General features: G+C 38.7%; 1 protein-coding gene across 10 annotated transcripts in view; it reads left to right on the top strand.

Annotated features, from left to right (window-relative positions):
• The window catches only part of FRYL (FRY like transcription coactivator), a 261,657-nt gene that overhangs the window by 163,248 nt on the left and 73,832 nt on the right, over positions 1-24,577 (top strand). For all 10 annotated transcript variants that reach the window (XM_032334261.1, XM_032334264.1, XM_032334263.1 and 7 more), the window contains 12 exons: positions 761-847; positions 2,827-2,998; positions 3,455-3,587; positions 6,332-6,439; positions 9,898-10,135; positions 11,261-11,446; positions 11,734-11,820; positions 12,952-13,220; positions 15,706-15,901; positions 16,824-16,948; positions 19,115-19,172; positions 22,047-22,138. In XM_032334261.1, coding sequence (XP_032190152.1) covers positions 761-847; positions 2,827-2,998; positions 3,455-3,587; positions 6,332-6,439; positions 9,898-10,135; positions 11,261-11,446; positions 11,734-11,820; positions 12,952-13,220; positions 15,706-15,901; positions 16,824-16,948; positions 19,115-19,172; positions 22,047-22,138 — 1,751 coding nt within the window. The remainder of the gene's footprint in view (positions 1-760; positions 848-2,826; positions 2,999-3,454; positions 3,588-6,331; positions 6,440-9,897; positions 10,136-11,260; positions 11,447-11,733; positions 11,821-12,951; positions 13,221-15,705; positions 15,902-16,823; positions 16,949-19,114; positions 19,173-22,046; positions 22,139-24,577) is intronic.

Genomic DNA, 24,577 nt, shown 5'->3' with positions numbered 1-24,577 from the left:
AATGCTTTGATTTCAGAATATTCGTTGTGTTCTCTCTGAACTAAAACCATGACAGTTTTGACAGTTTAGATCATCTATAATGTAATAATTTTGAACAGTGAAGAAATGAGGAATATTTAAATATAGTGAATGCATTACTGTATACTGGAGCACAGAACTAACGATGATTAAATGAGTATAAATATTTCCTTAAGGTGAATGAAAGCAAACTGCTTTAGCCCTTGTGTTCAGAAAGCTTTTGCCATTGGTGCACATCTGTGTTTTTTTTTCTTTCCCCTCGGATCTTACCTACTCCCTTGGATTAATCACCACACACCAGTGAGAACTGTCTGACTCCTCTCAAACCTCAGTTAATCTTACTAATCTTTCATGTCCTTGGAGGTTTCCCTGGAGACCTATTCTGCCTGTCTTACTATGAACTCACCACTCTCTGGGGCTGCTGCATGACTGCTGCTTTGGGACTCCCTCTTGTCATCATTTTGCGAATTCCTTCACTTAGATATTCGGGTGTGATTTTGGTAAATGAGTGTTTAAAATGTTTATCCTATTTGTTGGAATACTAAATCATTTGATAATTAAGTAATATATTTATAGTCACATTTTTTCCCCCTGAATTTGTAGGTATTTTTCTTTTGTCCAGCTAGGTTTATGACAATCTTATGGGTACAGACCTGTGTTGTTGCTATTATATGTTTAATTCTTAACATGATACCCAACACATAGTAGAAGGTTATAAGGATTCCTTGATATTTTTTTCTAGGAACGTTTGGATTTTGCAATGAAAGAAATAATATTTGATCTTCTCAGTGTTGGAAAATCTACTAAAACTTTCACCATTAATCCAGAGGTAAAAAAAAAAAAAAAAATTATAATATGGTAATACCCTATCCTATATAACTTTTTATTTTTTTTAAGAGCAGCTTCTGGAATCAGAATGCTTAGACTCAAACCACTAGTTAGAAGCTTTGCTTTTAATTACCAGTGTAATCTGGGACCAGTTATTTCACCTTTCTGATGGCCGACTCAATAGTTTCATAGCATGGTAAAAAATAATCAAGAGAGAAAGTTTTCCAGATCAATCAGCTCAGCGGACTTCTGCAGGTTGTGATATGAGCTCAGGTTCCTTTTATCAATATTAGTATCAGATTTTTATTTATTTCTTTTTTAAGATTTTTTTTTTTTAATTTATCTGACAGAGAGACCACAAGTAAGTAGAGCAGCAGGTGGCAGGGGGGCGTGGAAGCAGGCTCCCCACTTAGTGGAAAGCCCGACACGGGGCTCAATTCCCGAGATCATGACTGGAGCCGAAGGGAGAGACTTAACCCCCTGAGCCACCCAGGCACCCCAGTATCAGACTTTTAAATAAATAGTATTTATTTAACAGTTAGTTTAGTTAAAGCCAGAAAAAAATTACAGACTTAATCAAATATTGGCAAATTGCAATACATGGGAAGAATGAATAAGTGGGGGTCCTTCTGTGAACCCCAGTATATTATGGACCTTTCCCACTTCCTTCATGATGTTTTCTATGACTGTGTGACATGACCATGTGATATTTAGACTAAGGGAGGACACCCATGCTATGTCGTATATAAAGATGAATAAAGCTTAAAACTTTAATCTTATTTAAATTCAAAAATACGTATAAATACAAGTTTTTATTTTCTTCTGGTATTCCAGTGAGCTTGGGTCTTGCACACCCATCAGGATGCAAATGGCCACTTTAGAGACCACTGGCGTAGGGCAGCGACAGTGGCGGCGTGGGTGGATGGAGAACAGTGGTGGTGAGACGGAGAGAAGGTTGTTGACCATGGAAGGAAACCTCGAGAAGGGATCGAGGTTGAGGGGAAAGTGCATTTGGCTTGAATGAGTCGAACATGAGGCATTTTGACATCCAAGTAGAGCAGTCATGTGGGTCTGAGGGTCTGAGTTCAGAGAAGTGAGGCTTCAAATTGGAGGGCATTGTGGTATGGGTGATAATGGAAGCCATGTAGACTGAAGTTACCCTGGGAGAGAAAACCTAGTGATAGAGGAGAATGCTGTCTCGGACCTCGTCCTGAAGCAGTCTCGCGTTGACTCTGTGGCGAAAGGAGGCTAGAGCTACAAGGCTGACAGAAATGACTCAGCCAGCCAGGGCACAGATGAGTCAGAGGAAGGGAGTGTTGCAGAAAACAAGGACGAGTTGACAGAGTCCTGTGCTGCTTGAAAAGTCACTGCTGAAGCAGTTGCTTCAAGGAAGTATTATAGAGAGGACTTACTCCATTAAGATAATTGAACATAGTTAATGAAAGTTAACATAATATATCCAGTTGAAAGGGAAACGCTGGAGATGCAAGCACGAGAAGGGGTAATGGGTGGTGTGCCATTGCTGGGAAAGCAAGAACAGATGGGATCCCAACACCAGGGAAGCCCAGCGCCCCCTTGACGTCAGCAGAGCAAAGGAGAGGGAGAAGAGGCGTTACCTCGTGAGAGACTGAGGACAGTTGATGGTTTTTTCTGTTGTGAAGTAGGAGACACATCATCCCTTAAAGGAGGGGATGGTGGAAGGGTAGGATTGCTGAGGAAGGAGCAAAGAGGGTGGAAATAAAGTTTCTAGAGAACAGGAGAGCCAGCTGGCCTCGGAAGTGAGGGGGTAGCATTCGGGAATTTGGTATTAAACCGTAATGCCCAAACTACGTAAAAAACACTAGACAGAAAAGTTAGTTTTCCTCGTATCCTCGTGCCCCCCATCCTCCCCAGGGTTAACAGACAAGATGTTTTCAGTGTGAAAAAAGGGTATCTTCTGATGCTCTGATCTCATTCTGAAACTTTTTTTTTTTCCTGAAGAGAATGAACATAGGCCTCAGAGTCTTCCTTGTAATAGCAGACAGCTTGCAGCAGAAGGATGGGGAGCCACCGATGCCCACCACGGGGGTTATTCTTCCCTCAGGAAACACTCTTCGTGTCAAGAAAATTTTCCTCAACAAAACCTTGACAGATGAAGAAGCAAAAGTCATAGGTTAGTGTTAACTGGGCCAAATAAACTGCTTTGTGATAGAGTTTAATTTTCTTTTGAAAAAGTTTATGAACAACTAAATCTAAAATTAATATGTTGGTCTAATGTGGTTATTCCAGTGTAGAGTGATACAGAAAGTGAATACAATTTTGATAATACCTCCAAGGTTTTGTATTAAGAGTCTTCCAATTCAGTCATTATTTTCTTACATGATACTATCCACTGCATTTTGTACTTCTTTCCAAGTAATTTTAATTCTGTGCATGAGTTGTACACATTTTCTTCAATATACTGAAGCTGATCATTAGGGAGAAGAGTGTAGCACAATGGACATTCCTTCCTTGGTGCCAACAATAGCTGATGTCCTTGAAAGATAGGCTTTTATTTTTTATGGAAAGTAACTACGGCTGTTCTTTATGTAATTTCTGACATTTTATAACCACGAGGCTGTTTCCCTAGGAATGTCAGTGTACTATCCTCAAGTACGAAAAGCATTAGATAGCATTCTCAGACATTTGGACAAAGAAGTTGGGAGACCGATGTGTATGACCAGTGTACAGATGTCCAATAAGGAGCCCGAAGACATGATCACGTATGTAGTTCACTATTTCTCTTCATTGCTATTTCAGTTTTCTTAAAAAGGTAGCTATGGTTCATTCTTGCTTCCTTTCTTTCTCCTCTGGAGTTGCCCCATATTGCCATCTGCTGCACTTCTTAATAAAGTGATTTCTTCCACCTGCTCAGTTTTATTCTTTAAAATGCTGTCAGTGGGCACCTGGGTGGCTCAGTCATTAAGCATCTGCCTTCGGTTCAGGTCATGATGGGATCGAGCCACACGTCGGGGTCTCTGCTCTGCGGGAAGCCTGCTTCTCCTCCCACTCCCTCTGCTTCTGTTCCCTCTCTCACTCTCTCTCTCTGTTTCAAATAAATAAATAAAATCTTTTAAAAAAATCAAATAAATAAAGTGAGGGGCACCTGAGTGGCTCAGTGGGTTAAAGTCTCTGCCTTTGGCTCAGGTCATGATCCCAGGATCCTGGGATCGAGCCCCGCCTCGGGCTCTCTGCGCAGTGGGGAGCCTGCTTCCCCCCTCTCTCTGCCTACTTGTGATCTCCGTCTGTCAAATAAATAAATAAAGTATCTTAAAAATAAATAAATAAATAAATAAAGTGCTATCAAACGAGTTGAGAGAACAAAAGTCCTCCTGGATCTCAATGTCATTGTCAGTGACAAGGCCCTATACTTGTTCCATGACCGATAGATAAATCCTGGTTACCCTTGACATGTGTGGATGTGGATGGTTTAGTAAGTCAAACACATACTCTTGTTTCCAGAATCCCAACAAAAAAGAAAACCTAAAAATCTCCCAGTAACAAGAGGTACAAGAGAGGAATAATATGAGTCGTTTTCTTGAAACACTACGTCAGCCCCCTGCCACCCCCCACCCCCGTGGCTTGTTGCTGCTTGTCATCCCAGCATCTTTTTTTGTTATTGTTATACAACAATAACTTGTATTTGCTAGTAAGTATCTATGTATCCTGTAATAAGAGAAGATTTTTTTTTAGATATTAATATCTGCATTATAGGTTTTAGAGCACCAAACTGGATATTTGATCTATCAATTTAGTTAATGTAGAGTTATTATATACTGGCATATGCTAACATCTCTGAGAACTTATCCGGTGTTGACGTTTGTCCCCTCTGCATTCCTTTCCCTGGAAAGTCTCTGTCCTCTTCATCACAGCCACCTTCCTCACTGTGTGACCAAGTTGGCCCTCACTAGCTTCCTCTGGCTGTACACGTGGGGTCTGCAAACACAGCAGCCTGCACACTCCCTGCCAGCTGTCCCCTCTGTAATGCCATTCATGTTTGGTTCCAATTTCACCTCTAGTGAAACCACTTTTCCTTTCTCTGCTGCGCTTGCATCCTTGTTGGCCAGTTTCCTCTTCTGATGATCCATGCTTGTAAAACGTCACCTGTGTTATCCCTGGAGACAAGGAAGCAGCACAGTTACCTGCTTTGCTGTCTGTGTGAAGGAGTAACAAGTGTGCAGTGACCAATCACAACAGACTTGGACATGTCTGGGTCCCCTGGCTGGCTCCATCGGAAGAGCATGCGACTGTTGTTCTCCAGGTCATGAGTTCAAGACCTGTGTTGGATATAGAGATTACTTAAATAAATAAAATTTAAAAGAAAAGTAACACGATTCGTCAGGGATTACGATGCACATCTGTTACTTACATAGTGCTTTGTGGGCTGTAGAGCTAGCAGGGAAACAGGTAGTACTCAACTGAATTGTTGTAACTGGAATTCATGCATATTGGAACCATTTAAAGAGAAGGTGGACTATATAAAATGTTTAAAAGTAGGTTAGCAAGGCTTTTGCCACAGTAACGAATACTGACCCAAAATGCTGAGAACATCCAAATTCTTTTCTACCTGAGAGGATTTTAGGCCACTTCAAGAACAATTTGGATAAAATAAACTAAAATCCTCACCTTGAAATACAGACCAAAATAAAAACAAAAACCAGTGCATTAAGAAGATATTTAAAATAAAATTTTAGAAATCATTGAATAACCAGAAGAAAATATAGTAGAAATAAATTGTATTGAGCCTCTGAAGGAACCAGGGTTTTCAGAACTGACATTTAATTAGATAAAAATGTAAGTATCTATATTTGTGTGTATTTGTGTACATTCTAAAGTAAAATAAAAAGAGAATAGACAGTACCAACAGTGGAATGTGAGAATGTCTTTAAGACCCTGTTAATTATACATGTACTATATGTATGTATATGTGTGTATATATATACATAATTATGCATAACTATACATACATACTAATTATACATATTAATTATAATATTAAATATTATACATTAAATATTAAATTTTATTAGTTTTATATGTTCCTAAAATAACCAGTGTTTTGTTATTTAATAATATCAATTGTATTTCCTATGATTTAATAATTAAATATACTTTATTAAAGGTTAGATATTGATTAAATTATATTTTATTTTTAATTTAAAGTAATTGTATTCTAAATAATTAAATACTATTTATTGTTTAAACATAATAGTTCCTGCGGCTTTCTAATTACTGAAAATCTTTTTTGCTTGCTAGTGTTTTCTTTCCTGAATTATCTCTTTATTCTTTTGTCGGCTTGTAAACTGATGACTGTTTACTGGATTTGCATGAGTTCTTTTTATATTAAATACATTAAACTTCTTTAGGGGGAGGAGACTCCTCTATTTTCTCTAATTATTTTTCCAGCTTTGCTTTCGTTGTCTAGCATATGTAGTAAACTTACTAAATCCTGTTATATATTTTTCAGGGGGGAAAGAAAACCCAAAATTGATTTGTTCAGGACTTGCATTGCTGCTATTCCAAGGCTGATTCCTGATGGTATGAGCAGAACTGACCTCATTGAACTCTTAGCAAGGTAAATGAGAATGACTCTTTGCTCTGTTACTTTTTACCTCTTTCAGTCCCTTTAAATGTCGAATACACTCCGTTATTGTTCTCATAAACAGAGTAATAAAGACATGTTCAATTCTTTAATTGATATACTTTTTTTTTTTTAATTTTTTTAATTTCTTTTCGGTGTTCCAGAATTCATTGTTTAAATGTGATATACTTTCTAAACTTCCATGTTGTCTTTCATGTTTTGTTAAACACATCCTCCCCACTCATTTTTAACTTTTTAAAGTTCTTTTGGATTCCTCTACAAATCCTGTTTTTCTGTTTTCCACCTTTTTCATCTAGTATATTTCTTGGAATTTAGATAACATGTTATTCCTTAACAGATACGAGGTGTTGCCCAGCAGGCAGTTAACTATTGGGCTAACACTTGGATTCCTTCCTCTGACACCCAGGGTGGTGTCCCGATCTCATGGTCACTTATTTCTCCCATCACGGAGCCCGTAGGGTTTATGCTGCTCTTTCCTCTGTTGGGCTTCTCATAGCTTTATAAAATAAGAAATAACATGACAACCGAATTTGAATACTTGCTCCCAAAACTAACTCCAAGCTGAGGTGAAGGTTTGTTGAAAACTGCTTCTTTGTTGATGAACTTAGGGATTCCGTAGATAAGGGGTTGGCAAACATTTTTCTGTGAAGGATGAAATGGGAAATATTTTAGGATTGCAGGTCATACTCATCTCTGCCAGTGGCTCAGGAGCAGCCTTGGGCAGCCTGTAAAGGAGAGGGCGTGTCCGCGTTCCCATGGTGCCCTTGGCCCTTGAACTATAATTTGCTGGCCTCTGCTCTAAATGAAAAAAGCCAAGTATCATGGCCGTCACAGAGCAGGGGTGCTTGACTGTTTTGAAAGTTGTTTACTGGTTGCCAAGCACTTATCGCTAAGCCTTAAGTTAAACTCACTGTGAACAGCTAAGACTTCTACAGAAACCCTTTTCACGTCCTCCTCAAAAACACCTAGCGTTTCACACGCCCCTCACTACCCTGTCCTCAACCCGTGCAGGTTGCCATCAAGCTACAGAACAGCACTTGTCTTCTCCTCCGTTCAGGGTTATGAGGGGAGAAAGGAGTCACTCGGAAACTTTGCACCATGAGCTAAATTCCTCCCGTTCCACTCTCTTAATTTTTGCTGTGAATTGGATTGAAGAGTTACAAAGTTCATGTCAGTGTTAGGGCAGGAAAGGAGGTTTAATGATTTGTAATGTTATTGCTTGGAAAAAACAGAAAACATCTCTTACACGATTGTACGCTTGGTAACTCGTACCCTTGGTAACTCGTCTACACCTTTGTGGATAAGGATCCCATATCCCTCACCAAAAGGAACCTGCGTCTCTAAGGGGCAGGGACTAGGGGGCCCAGTGAAGGGAACAAACATCTGAACAGTGAGTGAGTGACAGCTTTGCCACTTGCTTTGCTTCCTTCCCCTGTGAGATTCATTTGCAAGTTAATTTACTTTACCAGAAAGGAACATTCTAGGGTCTCTTCTATTTTGTGCCTCATTCTTACCATTTGGAGTTGTGATCTCTAAATCTTGGGGGTTTTGTTTTGTTTTGTTTTGTTTTTAATGAAAGCAAGTAAACAAAACAAAGATGCAGACTTGTATGCTATGTCTAAGGAAAGTTGATTCCTCTGTCTTAAATTAGCCCAGCTGCATTGTTGTTCTCTACGCACTGGGTGGTTAGCTCCCGTGTGTAAATTCTGAGTTACACAGATGGGTGCAAGGTGGACATGTGTACATTTGGGGATTTGAGGGCGGTTGAAATCATCTTTGAAATGAGCACCGTGGAGACAGTCATTCTTCCACAGAATCTCCCTTGGTGCCACTCTCAGAGACAGGACACTGGGCTACAGAGCCTGACCCTGGCCCCAGATGATACTTCTGCTGCTCCGGGTTCATGGCTTACTTTCAAGTCCGTCGAGCTGTAATAGATGTTCTCTTCCGTCTCGCTGTCAGGTGAAGGTTGGCTTAGTGAAGACCAGAACTGAGTTCAGCAGGGCGAAGACGTGCCATCTCCTTCCGCTTAAAGCACGCAGCTTCCCTCCTCTGTCAGTGAGGGTAATGCCACCGCCTGTCGTTGTGGCGTAGTCTGATATGACCTACTTAGCTGCTTCCCGCAGGCTCTTCCTAACTCCGATGCCGATGTCCTGATGGCCAGTCACTAAAAGAGTCCTCTTCAGCCCCAAATCAGAAACTCTTGCTCATGGAGGATTATGTATTGGTAGCTTCACTATTGCAACCATCTTTTATGGTTTTCTTATCATTCTCTGCTTTATGTTGGTAAAATCCTTTAGCTAATACTACTTTCATGTCCTCTTATTGCTTGGATATCTTTAAAGGGTGATTTTGTATAGCCTCTCCTCAGTCTGTTTAGGGACTTGTGTGTTAGATCAGCACTTTTTTTTCCCCCCATTTTTTTCCCTACATATACCCCATTTATGATGTTACTCTAAAATTTACTCTCCCGCTTCAGAATGATTTCTGTTGAATTGCTTTCATCTTGGTTTACTGTATTTTCTTGTTTACAATCAGCCATCCTGTATTTAACTGTAACTGCAGCAGCACGAAAAAAATGACCGATAAATCATGTTCTTTCCAGTGATAATAAGGGACTGAACATCCGAGAGATAGGGCTAAGGTATTATATGACTGGATATAATTTTTTTTTTAAGATTTTATTTATTTATTTGACAGACAGAGATCACAAGTAGGCAGAGAGGCAGGCAGAGAGAGAGAGGGAAGCAGGCTCCCTGCTGAGCAGAGAGCCCGATGCGGGACTCGATCCTAGGACCCTGAGATCATGACCTCAGCCGAAGGCAGCGGCTTAACCCACTGAGCCACCCAGGCGCCCTATAATTTTTGGCTGATAACAAGATAACAAGCATTTCAAGGACTAAAGCGTCTTTAAAATGTAATTCTGGGGGCGCCTGGGAGGCTCAGTAGGTTGAAGCCTCTGCCTTTGGCTTAGGTCATGGTCTCAGGGTCCTGGGATCGAGCTCCGCATCAGGCTCTCTGCTCAGCAGGGAACCTACTTCCTCCTCTCTCTTTGCCTGCCTCTCTGCCTACTTGTAATCTCTGTCTACCAAATAAATAAATTTTAAAAAGTCTTTAATAAAAAGTAAAAAAAATATATAATTCTGATATGTCAAGCTCTATTTTTTTTAAAGTACAGCATTTTAATTATGATCAAACATACCTGAATTACAATAAAGGTACCATCTACTATTAATAGATTTATATGGGAATTTAAATAAGTGAATATAGAATAACATGGGGTGAATATATTCGACAGGGGAACACTGGTTCCCACCTTCAGACTTAGAAATCAACAGAGAGGACAAATTCTTCAGGTTCCTAGTTTTCAGTTGCACATGATAAAACTGGGAAGGTGTTGAGGTTTGCTAACGGACTTCTGTTCTCGATAGGCTCACCATTCATATGGACGAAGAACTTCGCGCTCTGGCTTTCAATACCCTGCAGGCACTAATGCTCGACTTCCCGGATTGGCGGGAGGATGTTCTTTCAGGATTTGTTTATTTTATTGTCCGCGAAGTGACCGATGTCCATCCCACGCTCCTTGATAATGCTGTAAAGATGTTGGTACAGTTAATAAACCAGTGGAAACAAGCAACCCAAGTGCATAACAAAAACCAGGACTCCCAGGTACCGAATTCTTTTGTCTGGTCCCTTTGTACGTGGTCAGTGGGGAATGCCCAGCAATGGCGTTAATATATGTTGCTTTGTCAAAAACCGAACATTGGCTTAATGTTGTTGACTTTGGAAGTATTCATAGTCCCTTAAACTGAACCTTCCTGCAGTTCAGATATTAAATACAGTGTTTGTGTGTCCAGCCTTTCCAACCTTCTTCCTCTGGTAACAGTTTTGAATGAACACAGAGAGTGGAGGCCATCCTAGCTTACATTTAGGCTATTTCCAATATATTTAAAGCTGATAGAATAATAATTTTTAGTAGTATTCCATTTGAGTTATTTGATTGTTTTACCCATGGCACTAATCCCTGCTTCACATATGCAGTGTGTCTGTTTAAATGAAAGGTTCTCAGATTATTGATTTATGTAATGTATTGTCTTAGAACCTTGTAATTTTGGAGTTGGATCATCCAAATCCGTCCAGCTTCTCAACCTTCATTGAGCATAGAAATCACCATGGGCTTGGGCGCCTCAAGGGCCTAGTTGGTTGAGCGTCTGCGTTTGGCTCAGGTCATGATCTTGGAGTCCATGGCTCAGGTCTTAGATCTTGGAGTCCTAGGATCGAGCTCTGAATGGGGCTGCCTATTCAGGGGGGAGTCTGCTTGTCCCTCTGCCTCTCTCTCTCTTGCTCTGTATCTCAAATAAATAAATAAAATCTAAAAGAAAAAAAAAAGGAAATAAATCACCAGGGGCCTAAGAATCTCTGTTTTCTACAAGCTTCTAGGTAATGCCATGCTGCTGGTCTACACTTTGACTTCAAATGGTCCAATTCAGACCCCTTATTTTCCACAAATAAATGTTAGACCACGAATCATTAACTGTGTCAGCTCCAAGATTACAAAGTAGCCAGAGAACGGTATCAGTTCAGTACAGAATTCAGAGATTGCAAGTTAAATGCTTCTTTTCCTCTGTGTATACTGTTAAATTTTGATAACTTAAGTATTATTTAAATTGCCTGAGCTGAGGCAGACCTGTTGCTGTAATTGAGATAATTTGCTTTCCTCTTTTATCAGTGGTTGCACCAGAACGTCTACACATATTTTGTTGTTTTATTGTTAATTTCTGTTTATTTTTCAAGCATGGTGTGGCTAATGGAGCTTCACATCCCCCTCCTCTGGAAAGGAGCCCGTATTCCAATGTATTCCACGTGGTCGAAGGGTTTGCACTCGTCATTCTCTGTAGCAGTCGACCTGCTACTAGAAGGTTAGCCGTCAGTGTCCTTAGAGAAATAAGGGCTCTGTTTGCACTTTTGGAAATACCTAAGGTAAGATTTAGGTATATTGCTTAATTATCTAGTGAAAGTACTTAAGAACCCTCCTGTTGTTCATTCTTACGCCTTTTGCCTTGCTGCTGTGTGGTTATAACTTACTTTATAACAAACGAACAAAGTCTTTTTGACAGGGTTTAAACTAGCCCACCTGCCCTCAATTCCATTAGTACAATTCCATTTTTACAAGTAGCGCTAACGTGAATGTTGTTATGTTTTCTTAGATTTGGTTACTTTTCTTAATCATTCCTAAATCTTTTTAGACATATGATACTTTTTTATAGGGTGATGATGAACTAGCCATCGATGTGATGGACAGGCTGAGCCCATCCATTCTCGAGAGCTTCATACATCTCACTGGGGCTGATCAGGTAACTAGAATGATTTCATTCTATTCAGTCTTGAATGCTGTTCAATCTTGGAACTTCAGATAGACATCTCTGATTTCCCTTTACCACTTTAATGCATTGGAAAGTATTTTATGTCCAAGTCATAAGTAATTTGACTCAGTAAGATGAAGAAAAACACTTTGTCAGCACACACAACTAAGAATGGGTTGATTTTTTCTTTAAAAGGTCATACATCAAGATTTCAAGATTGGATGTAAACATACCTTTCCAACTTGATTACCTGAAGTTTTTTTCTTCCCCTTTGAAATACAGGGACAAAGTTTCTGTTCTCTGTCTGTGACACTTGGCTCTTATAACTCACAACTTAATATATAACCGAGGGAGATAATAAAAAAAATTATAAACCTAAGTGATGATTATAAATCTGTACAATTTGAAGAATTCTGTTTTAGAATATTAACTATGATTTATGCCAACAAAAAGAATAGTGAAGCACTCTCTTCTAGTGCCTGAAGTCTTGCCTTCCTGCCTCAGAGCGGGTGTTTCGTAAATATCTATTGACTTGATATAGAGTATGAATTGAGTTTCTGTTCAGTTTCAGACCCCATTTATTTTTGTTGTTGTTCGAATGACACATAATTTGCTGTGAAAGTCAGTCTTTATCTCTTCAGTATAAGAGCTTAGAATATTGTTGAACAAATATGTAAGAATAGGTACCTCTGTGAAGTCCCATTTTCCAGTCTGTTCTACAAATGCCTATTTCAGGCATGTCAGCAGGAAGTTAATGGTCCCTTTTTCAGTTCCCAGCAGCGTTAGTATGCCCACGGAAGTTGCCCATTCCTATATGAATTACGTAAGTTGTAGTTCTTCACCCTTTTTGGTCTATAGAGCCTTTTGAGACTAATGAAAGCTGTGAAATGTCTCTCCAGAAAAGCACATGTACACACCTACACACAAAAATGGTGTGTGCAATTTCAGGAATTCACTACTCCCTTAAACCCACTTCGGACCTCATCATTACCTCTGTTTTAGAACCTCTGTTCCAGAAACTACCAATAGGCCACGTATAGTTTAATACAATTCATATGGCAGCATTTTGAAAATGACCGAAACGTGTGATAACCCATTGTTTTTTTTTTTTTCTCTTCGTAGACTACTTTGCTGTACTGCCCTAGCTCGATAGATTTACAGACGTTAGCAGAGTGGAACTCTTCTCCCATCAGCCACCAGTTCGATGTGATCAGTCCTTCCCACATATGGATATTTGCACACGTGACCCAAGGCCAAGACCCGTGGATTATAAGCCTCTCCAGTTTTTTAAAGCAGGAAAACCTCCCCAAACATTGCTGTACAGCTGTGAGCTATGCTTGGATGTTTGCATACACAAGACTTCAGTTGTTGTCCCCACAGGTTGATATAAAGTAAGTAATTTCCTAGTTGATCTAAAGTACATTTTTAGGGGCACCCAGGTGGCTCAGTGGGTTAAAGCCTCTGCCTTCGGCTCAGGTCATGATCCCAGGGTCCTGGGATCGAGCCCTGCATTGGGCTCTCTGCTCCACAGGGAGCCTGCTTTCTCCTCTCTCTCTCTGCTTGCCTCTCTGCCTACTTGTGATCTCTGTCAAATAAATGAATAAAATCTTAAAAAAAAAAAAGTACATTTTTAAATATGTAGACTGTCCGTTTTTATAAATATGTATTTGAAAAGTCACACAAGTTGGAAATTCCACAAATGAATGACGTGCCATAATTGGACTGATGTATTAAAGAGGGAGATGAAAGATGTGAAGGCTGTAGTCTTATAATCCCCTCGTGCTTTTCATGTCATTCAGTCTCACCAGATTGTTAGTTCACTTACTAGGACAGTCCTTGGTACATGGTGTGTGTCTGATGGATCCGTGTGGAAGGAAAGAATACGGAGGGAAGGGTCGGAAGAGGAGGATGGATGTGGATATAGGGAAGTTTGTAGATGAATGGTGTGAAGTGAGGAGACACCCGTCTCAGGGACCTGACTTCTCCTGATGACATCAAGAAGAAGGCCATCTGCTGATAGGCAGTGACAATGGCATTGAACTTCCATTTGGAGGCTAAGGGTAAAAATTTGGAGTAACTGATGGTGTGATAAAGTGTGGAGGCAACTGCTTTATCAGTTAATTTCTTCTTGCTCTTAAATAGAACAGAGAATTTTTGAACCTGAATTTGAGTTCCTGGTTTCATTTGATCCAGTACACCATTTATCAGATGGCATAGAAGGAGTCCTCTCATCAGGACTCCATGTAAACCCAACACCCAAACTCAACACCTTAGGCTCACATGAAAGGCTCTCCGAACTTGGTTCCAGTCTATACATTTTTCCTTACTTTCGGTCATGGCTACCTATGTGCTCTTATGTTAGAACAAAAAAAAACTTCTCAGCGTTCACTGCATGGGTCTACAGTTCTAGTCTCTTGAGTTTTTATTCACATGAACCTAGAATGCTTTTTGTCTTCTCTGTGTTCTCTGTGTTGATATCTGATGTAGCTCAAATTACACCTTATTTTTAAAGCTTTCTTCTACATCTCCGACCCAGAGTAGTCATTCCTTCTTTTGGACCTGAATATAGATATTTTTGCTATTTCAATATGTGTATACACACTTACTATATATATCTGTGTATGTTCTCAGGAATTGTGTATTAGATTTTTTTATTTTTATTTATTTTTTTTTTTAGTGAAAATTGGCACCTGCCACCTTGCGTAAATAACCTTTATGACTTTATCTCATTGGGTCTCCCCTAATTGCCATATTTTAAATTGGAAGCCCCTCTCCTACTACCATTCTCTGTCTCTTTTGTTGTTCATTGTCACACTGGGCACCATCTGACATTGTTTTATTTATTCTGTATTGTGTATCTTCCCCGACACACATGATGGTAGAGATTTTTTTTTACAGAGTTTGTTTTGTTTTACTGCCATCATAATATTTTCTAAAATAGTAAAACACTGTTGGTGAGTTAACAAAGTGGTATATTGCTTTGCTTATCTTAATTTATGAATGTATTGAAGCCAAGGACAATGTATTAGTATCTTTCTGCTTTTTTTGCTCTGAGTCCTTAATCCCACCAGCATTTTGGTAATTAGAAAAATTTATAGAATTGTGCCAATATATTTTATTGGTCTGATGTTTGAAGACAAAAATTTGAGAGAAGCCTTAAAAGTGTAGTTGTCCTTTTGATGTCGCAATTTCAATTTCAAGAGTTTACCCAAGAAAATAATTAAACTTTTATTGTAATTAAGCATATATTCAAATGTATAGTGCTGTGTATTATAGGGGAAAATTGCTATTAGCTAAAATGTCCAATAATGAAAAGTTGGACAATAAATCCTGATAATTTTTATAATAATATAGCATACAGCCTTCAAAAATGATGTCAGAGAAGTATATTCATTTAATGGGAGATGTTTAAAGCACACACTAAATACATGTGAAAACCAACTTTATTATTCAGCTTTTATAAGTTAAGGGAGATATATTCATTTATTTATATATATGTATGTATTTGAATTGAAGATGTATGAAAGAATATACAGTGCTTATATTGACGTGGGACTAAAGGTGATTTTCATTTTGTTTTCCCAGTTTTTTTTTAACACTGAGCATGTGTAATAAGTTATAAAATGTGGCCTGATAAAAATAGTAACTTTGATCACAAGAACAGTAGATTATGTTAAAATGATCCTACGATGTATTTAAATTTTCAGTCGGATAGTCATATCTTATACCATCCCACAGAGACTTAGTGGTTAGTAATAAAACTTTATTAACCATCTTTCCTAAATTGATAGAATTTAGCTTTAGTTTAAAAAAAAAAATTTTCAGAACACGTTGAATTATTTACAGCTCCCTGTTTCTCTTCTTTTCTTCCCCCAGTAGCCCCATCAATGCCAAGAAGGTCAACACCACCACCAGCAGCGACTCCTACGTCGGCCTGTGGAGGAACTACCTGCTGCTTTGCTGCAGTGCGGCATCGTCCACGTCCTCTTCCGCATCGACAGGGTCTGTGAGGTGTTCCCCGCCCGAGACGCTGGCATCCACCCCTGACAGCGGCTACAGCATTGATTCCAAAGTAAGCTTTCCCCATCCGCCACTGAATCTGAAGGGCACCACAAAGTAATGTTTTCAGATTTCTTTTCCAGGACAGTAAAGTAATGTGGTTGAAAAGTGTATTACTTGTCCGAATGATGAAAATAGCTCAAGGAGTCCCATTACTATGGATTCCTGGTTGGAATCCGTTTTATATGTATGTGTGTGTATGTTCATGTGTATTTGTGTGTGTGTGTGTGTGTGTGTGTATAATTGATTCCAACCAGGAATATATATAATGAAAACCTGTATAAAACTATATATATGTATATCGTTTCTCTTTGGTGAAAAGATGATCATGCTCATTAAATTCATCATAATATTTTTAAAGCAATTTTCACCCCCACTGTTGCTCACTTGGTTTCCTGTAGTTCTCACAATATAAAAGAAATCATTTAAATAATTAAATACCTTTGTTGACTTTCCCTAAATTATGCAGTGATATGTGATACTTGGTAAGAACAGTTCTGTAGTCTTCATGATGTGACACAAAATATTGTGAGATGGTTGAAGAAAATTTAGAAACCTGAGTAAGATCTGAGTGTCTTACTTTAACACCAATGACTTGGAAATAATTTTGTTTAATTCACTTTCACGGATCAAAAGACATAGAATATCAGAATATCCTCCTACAGAGGAAGTGAGCCTATTATGTAATGGTAAGTATCTGTAAGAAATTAAGAAACCCACAGAGCCCAAATTCTTTCAGTGAACTTAGAGTGAACCTTTGGACAAATTATTTAATGTTCTTAGATTATGTACACCACAGGTGAATTTTGCAGTTCCACTCACAGTAAAATTTCATCTCTCCGTTGCCCTTGATGAAGTATTAATGAAATGCCAAGTTATTTAGTTGGATGTACTGTCATTAATGGCTGCTATAAATACATATTTTTTTTTTCCAGATTATTGGCATCCCATCTCCTTCATCCCTGTTTAAGCATGTAGTTCCAATGATGCGCTCTGAGAGCATGGAAATCACAGAATCCCTTGTTCTAGGTCTTGGCAGGACCAACCCAGGAGCTTTTAGGTAATTACCTTCATATGTTTTCTCTATACACTAAAATAGTCAATGTGCTACTGGAGAGGTGAGATAGAGTCCTTACAGTCAGGACGGTTCATATCAGTCCTGATATTTACCAGTTAACTAACCATGTAACATTAAACGAGTCATTTAATTTCTTAGATCCTTTTTTCCTTCATTTTGACTGAGCAAATAAGATTTCCCCAGTGTTCTTTACAGGATTACTATGAAATCTCATGTATACTGTATATAAATGTGTTCTAAAAATGATAAAATGCCACGTAAATTTTTAATATTTCCCTACCTATTGACACGTCTATTTTATAGTTTTGGTCTACTGGTTGAAACTATAGTTTTTCCTTTTCTTGTTCAAAAGAATTAGATTTTTTTCACTTTTTAAAAATTAACATATAATGTATTATTAGCCCCAGGGGGTACAGGTCTGTGAATCATCAGGCTTACACATTTCACAGCACTCACCATAGCACATACCCTCCCCAGTGCCCATAACCCAACCACCCTGTCCCTACCCCCCTTCCCCCAGGAACCCTCAGTTTGTGTTTTTTTGTTTTTAGATATTTTATTTATTCATTTGGGAGAGAGAGAGAGCACATGCAGGGGAAGAGGCAGAGGGAGAGGGAGAGGCAGACTCTTCCCTGAGCAGGGAGCCCGATGCGAGACTTGATCCCAGGACTCTGGGATCATGACCTGAGCCGAAGGCAGATACTTAACTGTCTGAGCCACCCAGGTGTCCCCCTCAGTTTATTTTGTGAGACTAAGAGTCTCTTATGGTTTTTCTCCTTTCCTATCCCATCTTATTTCATTTTTTCCTTCCCTACCCCCAAAGCCACCCACTTTACCTTTCAGATTCCTTATATCAAGGAGATCATATGATAATTGTCTTTCTCTGATTGACTTATTTCACGCAGCAAGAATTAGATTATTTTTAAAAGAAATATTTTTTATATCATCCTTGATGTTCTTTATCTTGACAAAGTAAATCCTTCATTTTTGCATGAGTTTCCGCTTTATTGTTGCCTGCTGGGCCTTGTATTTATTCTTTTGAGATTATCCTCTATTGATCTAAGGTGATGTTTGTTTGATATTTTATCTCTGAGATATCATGTACAACAGAGGTAATAGGTCTATATTTGTGGGATGGCATTCATCATAAATGAGGTTTTGAAAGATTATTTTATGACAAAAAAGTACAGTATTTTGCTAAGAGCAAAAAAAAATGGGTTGGAAAAATGATCTCAGCTTCTTAAAAAAACAAATTCTCATAAACAGAAACAATCCAGAGGCAAATACATTAAAGTCTGCAGTAGTTTTATAGATGATAAAATAGTGGATGCATTTTATTTTTTTCTTTTCCCCATCATCTACGATCTACATCTATAATGAGCACATATTCAATTTAAAATCAGATTATAAGCAAAGATGAGATTATCATTTTTATGAAGTTCATGCCCTTTGACTCATCAACTGCATTTGTAAGAATTAATCCTAAGGAGATCATCAGAAATGAAAACAAAGATGTTCACTGAGGCAGTATTTATAATAATAAAAATTAGAAAAAATTGGAGCACCTGGCTGGCTTAGTCAGTAGAGCATTTGACTCTCGATCTTGAGATTGTGAGTTTGAGTCCCACGTTAGGTACAGCGATTACTTAAAAATAAAATCTTTAAAAAAATTTAGGTGAAATTTAATGAACCAGTAATAAATGAAAATGTTTAGAAAAACTATGGTATCCCATAGTGTTGGGATAATGTGTTATCCCATATGGTATCCCATGTGGTAGGATATTGTGAGTTAACTAAGGGCACGTGGATGTCATTATGCTAGTGTTGGAGGAAGAAAGGATATCTTCTCATATCTGCTAGGGCTTCAACTATGTAAAGTACACCTGGGCTGCAAAATGATGGAACACCAGTGTTAACGTTATTTACCTCTGCAAGTTAGAATAGGTGGCCTGTACCATTTTTTCTGCTTTCCCAGTGGTCTGCAGTGTGCACGTGTTCTTCTGTAACCAAAACAGTGAGGACTGTGTTAAAGCAGTAGAACTGGGATTAACACTTTACTGCGTGTCATTAGATGAGTATTTACATATTTGTGCATCAGATTATATCTGTTCAGCCATTATTTAACAATGTGTTTAATTTTTCTTCTAGGGAACTAATAGAGGAATTGCATCCCATAATTAAAGAAGCACTCGAAAGAAGGCCAGAGGTAAATGTAGTTTTCCTCATTAAATATATATTTGGCAGATACTTATTTGTCTTCTGTGTTCCCTACATATACCAAAAGTTAGCGATTGAGAAGTAAATACATAAAAGATGGTCTGATGCAGTCATCAACCCTTTCTTTCTTTCTTTCTTTTTTTTTTTTTAAGAGAACCTGCAGGGGTAGGGAGGGGCCATGGGGGAGGGGTAGAGAGAAGTTGAGCAGGCTCCATGCCCATTGTGGGGCTTGATCTCATGACCCTGAGATCATGACCTGAGCTGAAATCAAGAGTCAGATGCTAAACTGACTGAGACACCCAAGCATGGTGCTCCTGAACATTTTTTAAACATACAGGATTCTTCCCTACCCCCTCACAGAAGATCTTACACAGAAACTCGTTCTAGAAAACATATTAAATTGCTCTAACTCAAGTGGGCCCAGTCAGAGTCTAGATTGGGGTCAGCAAAGCTTTTCTCTAAATGGCCAGATAGTAAATAGTAAATATTTTCACCTCTTTGGGCCCTGCTGTCTCTGTTGCAATTACTCAGCCTGCTCTAGGCAATGAAACAAAGGGGCATGGCTATATCCCCCCCACAATTTTTTTTTTAATTTTTTTTTTAATTTTTTTTTATTTTTTTAAAGTATTTTTTTTAAGATTTTATTTATTTATTTAACAGACAGAGATCACAAGTAGGCAGAGAGGCAGGCAGAGAGAGAGAGAGAGAGAGAGAGAGAGAGAGGAAGAAGCAGGCTCCCTGCTGAGCAGAGATTCCTGATGCGGGGCTCAATCCCAAGACTCTGAGATCATGACCTGGGCCGAAGGCAGAGGCTTTAACCCACTGAGCCACCCAGGCGTCCCCACCCCCCCAATTTTTTTTTTTAGGCAGCAGTGGGCCAGGGTTGGCCTGAGGGCTGTAGTTCGCCAACCCCAGGTCTACGTCCCTAAATCTAAAAATCTGCAACTTTTAGAAACCACAGGTCTGGTGGGGACAGGTAGATACGTGAACCATAATTATGACAGCATATTACACACTGGAATGAAATCAAAGGTATGAGGTTGCTCAAACCACAGAGAAGAAAGCCTCTGGCTCTACCTTTTGAGGAAAAGTAGGTCTGAAGCACCAATATTTGAGGAGAAGTTTGAAGCATGTTCCCCAATGGACGAACATGAGAAAGACATTCTAGGCAGGTAGACGGCATTTGCAAACTTTATAAACAGATTCTTTTGCAGATTCTTTTGATGGAGAAAGTGAAAGATGATTGATTAGGCTGCAAAGCAAGACAAGAACTATCTCATCAGGGACTCCTGGTCTCAGTTTTATCCTGCATTATCCTGCAGACCACTGGGCACCATATGGCGAGAGTATTAGAACTGCCTGGAGGAGTTCCTCCACATTATAGATTCCTGGGCCTATTGAGTGAGATTCCCTGGAACAGAGCTCAGAAATCTTTTAAAAAGCACCTTAGGGGGCGCCTGGGTGGCTCAGTGGGTTAAGCCGCTGCCTTCGGCTCAGGTCATGATCTCAGGGTCCTGGGATCGAGTCCCACATCGGGCTCTCTGCTTAGCAGGGAGCCTGCTTCCCTCTCTCTCTCTCTGCCTGCCTCCGCATCTACTTGTGATTTCTCTCTGTCAAATAAATAAATAAAATCTTAAAAAAAAAAAAAAAAAGCACCTTAGATGAACCTGGTGTAGGAGACTGAGAGCCACTGCTATTGATGTCCCAGAGGAATTAAAGCAGGAGAAAGGACATGGTGACAAGAGCTGCCCTTTTAGAAACTTTAAGATGGCATCTGTAAGCCTTCAGTTCCTTTCTTTAATTCAGCCCTGTAGAGTAGTGATATTGATTGGACTTTTGTTTCAGAATGATCATGTTGGTTACAGTGTAGGATGATTCATTAGAGGGACTTGGAATTGGCAACAAAATTAAGTAGCAATGTTTATACTTCAGAATTTCAGGGGGAAGAAGTCCTCCTAGCAAGTGAGTGGGTTAGCTCAGTGTTGTACCTGGAATGTAAGATTGATTTTGAACGCTTCAGACTCACGATCTTTCTGTAGTGACAGAGTGGAAACAAGTCAACTAAAACTTCGCAGAGATCGTCAAAGACTGCTTAGAAACTATCCTGTGCAGTACAAATGGCTGTAAACTTTATAAAGAGCGATAAGAAATAGGAAATGTAACGAGCTGGTCATCAGCAAATTGGTCTGCTCTAAAAGGCAGGAAACTGCATTGTTGCTCTGTATTGTGAAAATCACCTCCCAGTGATGTAATGAACAGTAGAAGGAAGTGGTAGAGCAAATCTGTCTCTTCCAACTACACGGGTTCCCACAGAATACGGGGGAGATGTGACAGCTAAATGTGCTAACCATTAGTCCTTCGGTGCTAGTAGGACCGATTTATTCAGACCGTAATGATCAGGGAAATTTTTTTCTTCAGCATTTAGTTTCTGTGTCAGAATTAACTATTGAGTGGAGAACTTCAGCGTGAGCAAAATCTGTGGGGTTTCTTCATTCTCCTTTGTGTTCTTTTCCCTGTCCTATTGTTATATTTTGGGGAATATCTTAGGGATTCTTAACCATGCAGTGGGAATAGTTTACTGACTGCTTCAGTGCTTCTAAGTTACCAGATTAGCAAATCACCTGAAAGTAACTGAGATCTATAGGATTTTATTTTCTCCCCACACAAGGAGTGTTGCCGCATAAAATATCATGTGATTTAATTTGGCTCATTAATTCAAACTACTCAAACGTATCTCTGATTCAGTAGCCAGTAGAGTGATGGAAGTGTGCATTACACATTATTCTTCCCAAGTTATACAGAAAAGTTTTCTAGCAACTTCTCTGAAGGATGTTTACTGAATGTCTTTCTGTCTTTGGAATAGAATATGAAACGGCGCAGGCGTCGAGATATTTTACGAGTACAACTGGTACGAATATTTGAACTGTTGGCAGATGCTGGTGTCATTAGTCACAGGTCAGTATTGGATTTTGACTTTTTTAAAACTTCGGAATGATTAGGGAACATATTTTTTTCTCTTATGAAATATATAAAAACAGAAAAGCACCTTTGCAGCAACAACAAAAAACTTCTACCCTGTGAACATTATTTACAGAAGATGCAGCCAATACGTTAACTAGTGGCTAAAAACTGTATTGAAGAAAATCCACCACTAGTACCAGATTGCTTTGGGCAAAAATCAGCTATAATGTTCCTAGGATTTTTGATATTTGCAGGAATCTAGTAAGTCAGGCAAGTGGACAGTGGCCTTTTTTGGTAACTAACTTAATGATTTCTTTTCTTATTTTAAAGATCTATTTCTTTTGGATTGTAAAATCATATATATAAAGTCTAAATGCTCGCTATAAGGTTTGTAAGTTTATTCCAGTCAACTCTTAATCTCTCCAAAACCCATGAGCATAAATCATAATTCATAACTTACCACGCTTCACCAATGAAAACATAAAACCTAGAGTTATTGCTAGAATAAAGGCATGTATGTGGACACTAAGACCAGGAAAATTCCATTGACTTTGGAAGGGTAACCGTGTTGCCTGACAATTGAAGAAGGAAAAAAAAAAAAAGATAGATCTGATCATCTCCCAAAAAAGGTAACTGAAAACTGAAAAGAGATCTCGAGGGAAAAAGAATTTTCATAAGCTAGTGCCGTATTATGACTTTGGCATTTGTCCTGATTATTTCTTAGTGTACCTCATACCTTCCATAGTTAGCATCAAATGCTTTTGATGAGTGCTTTCAAAATTGAGCTTTAATTAAAGAGAATTTAGATCACTGACTTACTTTTTCTTTTATAATAAATGAAAAGAAAGAAAAAAAGAAACAGCATTCTTTTTTTTTCTTTTTCTTTTTGTCCTACACAAAAATAAAACAGTGGAAGTTAGGAAAAGAGAATTTGAAACATACTGGACTTAATGCAAAAAAAATCAACAATCTAATATGTCTCTGTATCTTTTTTTTTCTTTCTGTTTTGTTGCTTTCAATGTAGTGTTAGTGAATGAAGAATCTTTGGCACTATTTGGGGAAACTGCTGGATGTTGGTATATTTAAAATTTACAAAAGCCGTAGTCACTATTGAGCAGTAATGGTTTTGAACACAGTTACATGTTTTGTTTTTGGTTTTGTTTTTTTAAGAGAAAGTAATCCTATAAGGTTGTTAGTACTATGGACTTTTTATTTCCTTGATTAAGGAAAAAAAAAATGAATTCTAGAGGCCAAGAAGGCAGGGATCTTGGCTTTGTTCACCCAGCCGATCTGATATGCCTGATGCGTAGGAGGGATTCAATGAATAGTTGTTAAATGAATGAATGTTTTTTTTCTGAGTCAGGTTGCAATCTTTTAAATTGGTTTCCCATCCAGTAGTAAATCACAACTCAGAAATTAAAAACATTCCTTTAAGGAATGAAGAATAACATTTCATTTTGAATTTATTCAACATATTTTTGTTGTAGACTGGTATTTTTAATACATTGTAGTACCATTGTGACTCCTTACTTTTCTTTTCATGGACACAGCTCCTAAAAATTATTTTTACCCTTTTTTTAACTTTTTATTTTTTAAAGATTTTATTTATTTGTCAGAGAGAGAGGGCATGCACAAGCAGGGAGAGCTACAGGCAGAGGGATAAGCAGGCTCCCTGCAAGGAGCCCAGTGAGGGACTCGATCCCAGGCCCCTGGAATCATTAACCGACTGAGCCACCCAGGCATTCCTATTTTTACTTTTAAAACCACATTATTTTAGAAGTACTTTTCAAATATAGCAAGGAAAAACCGATGAAAATAAATGTAAATGTAATAGCTAACCATTTATATAGCATTTATAGTTTACTTATCCTTTATTATATAGTAACTAATTTATATTCTCACTAAAATGCTCTGAAGTAGCTGCTGATCAAATCCTTAATAAGTGTGGGAACAAGACTGGAATCTAAAACTTCTTACTAACCCAATGACCCCCTTTCAATCTGTGGTTTCCAGGCTCAGGACTCTTACCTCAGAAAATTACTACAGAGAGTTTTGAGGCAACTCCATAGGTGTTAGATAGAAAACTTGAAAACCAGCACTCTTTCTTGAATTCTCTTAAATTTTTGTATCCTCGGTACTCCCTATGCTAGAATCTTGCTGAGAATAGGTACCTAATGGATATTTGATTGCTCGTACTAAAGGCATAATATAAATTTGCATGGCAGCTCTGAGAATATATAGAACTAGTCTTTCTTCTTTCTACCCCCACCCCTTTTTTTAAAGTAAGTTCCGCCCCCAGTGTGGAGCCCACTATGGGGCTTGAACTCACAACCCTGAAATCAAGACCTGAGCTGAGATCAAGAGTTGGCCACTTAACCAGCTGAGCCACCCAGTCACCCCTCCTCTTTCCACTCTTCTAAATTGATCCTCCCT

This window comes from Mustela erminea, chromosome 2, assembly GCF_009829155.1.
Source record: "Mustela erminea isolate mMusErm1 chromosome 2, mMusErm1.Pri, whole genome shotgun sequence".
NCBI classification, from domain to species: domain Eukaryota; kingdom Metazoa; phylum Chordata; class Mammalia; order Carnivora; family Mustelidae; genus Mustela; species Mustela erminea.
This window is presented reverse-complemented; position numbering and strand designations above follow the sequence as displayed.